The 3,674-nt window shown below is 49.1% G+C and overlaps 1 protein-coding gene across 1 annotated transcript; it reads right to left on the reverse strand.

Annotated features, from left to right (window-relative positions):
* Window positions 1-769: 769 nt before the first annotated feature.
* Window positions 770-2,897, reverse strand: LOC149911966 (endogenous retrovirus group K member 6 Gag polyprotein-like). The gene has a single exon (XM_090132998.1). It carries the CDS (start codon window positions 2,348-2,350, stop codon window positions 770-772), a length of 1,581 nt encoding a protein of 526 aa, XP_089989124.1. The 5' UTR covers window positions 2,351-2,897.
* Between the last annotated feature and the right edge of the window lie 777 nt (window positions 2,898-3,674).

Consider the following 3,674-nt stretch of genomic DNA (forward strand, 5'->3'; position numbering starts at 1 on the left):
TCCCATAGCGTGCGTATCCGGGGTTTGATGTCAACCCCGACTGGGTGGACAGTTTTGTCTCCCAGCCGATATCCTAAAAACTGGACCCCCGATCCTCTCTGGATCTTTTCAGCAGAAATAGTGAAGCCGGCTGATGTCAGGAGCGTCACCACTTGGGCTTCTAATGACTGGAGCCCCGATGGGGTCGGGGATGATAGCAGCAGATCATCCATATAGTGCAGCAGGAGGAACTGTCTAGGGGACTGTCGGACCGGACTCAGAACTCTGTCAATCACTATCTGACAGATCGTGGGAGAGCACGCCATCCCTTGTGGGAGCACTCGCCAGTGATACCGACGAGCCGGGCCTTGGTTATTACGGACAGGAACCGTAAAGGCAAAAGCCTCCCTGTCTTGCTCAGCCAGGGGTATGGAGAAAAAGCAATCCTTCAAATCGATAACAACAACCCCCCAGCCTGCAGGCACGGCGGATAGTACAGGCGCACCCTGCTGAACTACACCAAAAGGCACTAACTGAGCGTTAACTGCGCGCAAGTCATGCAGCAAGCGATAGGATCCTGACCGCTTTTTTATCACAAATACAGGAGTGTTCCATTGACTAAGAGAGGGTTCTATATGACCTAAGCGAAGCTCTTGCTGTACTAATGCGTGAAGCGCTACAAGCTTTTCTGTCGGTAAGGGCCACTGATCCACCCAGACAGGTCGCACTTCCTGTCTCCAGCGCAGTGGGATCGCATACTGCGCTGACAATTGGCAGATCGTGGCCCCCATTATAAATTTGTTATGCGTGCTGCCACACCCCGCAGAAAGTCCCTCCCCAAGAGGGTTCCCGGCACCTGCGCCACTAACGGGGTAAGCAGAACAGGCCTTTCCAGGGAACCATCCCTGTTGATTACGATAATCTCAATCTTCTGGGCGGACCTCCGGGTGGGCGTTGTTCCTCCCACTCCTGCTATCATCTGTGCCGCCCCTGTAGGCCATGTAGAGGGCCAACCGGATTCCGCAATAACCGTCACATCTGCGCCAGAGTCTATCAATGCAGTGACAAAGATGGACCGTGGCCCCGCTGAACCAGGTGGGAGATCGGTGATCGTAATAGTGGCCCTCACTAGAGGGCGCTCCTCACAACCCAAAGACAAAGCAACCATAGGCTGGCTCAGGTCTCCCAACTGCAAGCGGACAGGGAGGTCCCCGGTCGAACGCGGTCTTCCTCTCGATCTATTAGGATGCTGCGGTCTACTTCGAGCTCTACACTGCGGCGCCTTGTGGCCCCTTCTCCCACACAACTGGCATACTGGACTTTCGTTGCTGCCTATTCTGGCCCTACACTGGGCCCTGATATGGCCCCACTGGCCGCACCTAAAACATGGTCCTTGAGCCTCTTGACCCACTGCCGGATAGCCGGGGTGATGATGGCCAAAGCCCCCGCGCGCCATCATCACCCCAGCCACTGCGGCAGCAACCTCGCCTGCCACAGACGGATTTGACTTTTGCTTCTCTACAATATACTTGATGGCCTCACCGGGGGTGTGAAACTTTTCCGGTGCCGCTCTTAGCAAAGCGCGTATGTCCCCGCTCGACTTTTGATATAGGCAGTCCAGAATAACAGGGCTATGGACCGCCCTAGGAAGGTCTGACCCTTCTACGGCCTTTATCAGCCTATTTGCAAAATCCTGAAATGACTCCGTGGGGCCCTGTGTAATTTCTGTCCACGGGGTAGAGGGCTCTGCATTCCTTGCGAGCCTTCTAAACGCCTCTAAAGCGGCGTCAGATGTAGCAATTAATTCCCCAGGTCTCAGGTGGATAACCTGTGCCTGGGCAGTTAACAGACCTGGTGCGCTACCCATCAATCTCTGAAGGTCGGAGTTATGTAATACGTTCGCTGGATCGTTTTGCGCTATAACCAATAACTGTCTAAGCCGGGCCTGCCACTCCTCCTTCCACAATGTATACTGCACCGGCTTCAAAACCATACGCATCAAATTCTCTATATCATAGGGTAGGAGAGGCCCCTGTGCGGTAAGGTTCTCGAGGGCATTCATCGTCAAGGGGGATTTCAAACCCTTTTTCTCAACTGCCTCAAGCACCCTCGTGATCCCTTTCGGGTCTAGAGGAACCCAAATTGGGCCCTCTTCTGAGGCCACAACCGGAAACGCAGCTGGATTCGCTAGGCCCTTTTCTTCCGCTACCTCTTTAATTTTAGCCCAGTCAGTAACCGGGCTCCCCCACCGGCGCGGGCTCCCTCCCGGGCGCGGGCTCCCCCCCACGGCCGCGATCTCCTTCTTAGAAGGAACTGTCTTACCGCAATAACTTTTACAAAAATATAAAAGTACCTTAATTACTTGATCCATAATTACACACGCGACCTGCCGCCACCTCACAGGTTCCACCGCAGTGTGTCTTCCGTAGGCGACCTGCCGCCACCTCACAGGTTCCACCGCCTTACGGGCACGCCGGGCAGCTACTACTCACAGGGTGAATCACGTCGGGGTCACCACTTGTTGCCGCTCTCTCTGCAACATTCGTTTTCCACCCCATAAGATGCTGCTTTGCCAGCGAAACCGACCCCATACCAGGTCGGAGCCAAATGCTCACACAGACCCCAAGTATAGGTGAAGCAAAATGGCGTTTATTAAAATGTAGCAGGCACTTAAATATTCTCGTCCCGCTTTGTCTACACCCCTTGCATACACGCTGTCCTATCGTGGGACAGCACCTGGCAAGCCCTGAGCATAGGGAACCTGACCCCGTCACACACCGTCTCCTCGCCACGCCTACTACAGATACTAAACTTTGAAACTGTTATTTAGCTTATTAACATTACAGGGATTATTAACATTACATTCTATTTTTTTCTCTCCAAAGCATTCATAGTTGCTTTCATGTTTAAACTTGTGTCTTTCTGTAAGGGTTGATCAGGAAATCACTTTAATTTCTGTATTTTTAAGAATCTAGGCGTTCCTAAAATAGTTGGTGGATTACATGAGCAATGTGGGTAGGAAATAAATGTATTATTACCCTGAATTTGAGATAGATCTGTTCAAGGCTTTCTTCTGTACAGTACTGCAGCCTTCACAAAGCCCTGCTCACAGTATGTATAGTTTGATTACTGCTTTTTTTCTTTATGTATTTTGCATAGTACATAACAGTAATGAAGAATAAGATATAAGATAAACATGTACAGTAGAAATAAAGTGCAATGATTCTTCTTGGACAGATGTGCAACTTCTGAGATGTCTGTAGGACAAATTCCAGCTTTTGAAAAGCATAGCACAGCTAACAGTTCTGTAGAGTGTCTATAAACTCCTCTTTCTGGTTTATTTGGATGTGAATTTTCTGTTTGCTTGTTTTGTTTGTTAGTTGATTACATTCTGTTGCCTGTGACATTAAAGCAAAATCTACATATGTAGATTTGGTAGTGTTAGAGGTTTACCACTAAACTGTGGCATGCTAGTTTAATCTGATGATTCACTTCTGAGAATATAGAAACAGAAGTGAACTTTGCTTTCAGGTGAATTATTTAAATTTCTTCCGCTCTTCAAAAACAGAATCAGTTTCACTTATGAAATCAACATGGATGTTTATGTTTCTTACAAAAAAACTTTTATTCTTCTAGTTTTGAACCTGATTTAGCATGAAAAATACTAAGCTGAAACTACTATTTTTGTTAACCAC

This window comes from Phasianus colchicus, unplaced genomic scaffold (genome assembly GCF_987193195.1).
Source record: "Phasianus colchicus unplaced genomic scaffold, bPhaCol1.hap1.1 HAP1_SCAFFOLD_49, whole genome shotgun sequence".
Taxonomy (NCBI): Eukaryota; Metazoa; Chordata; class Aves; order Galliformes; family Phasianidae; genus Phasianus; species Phasianus colchicus.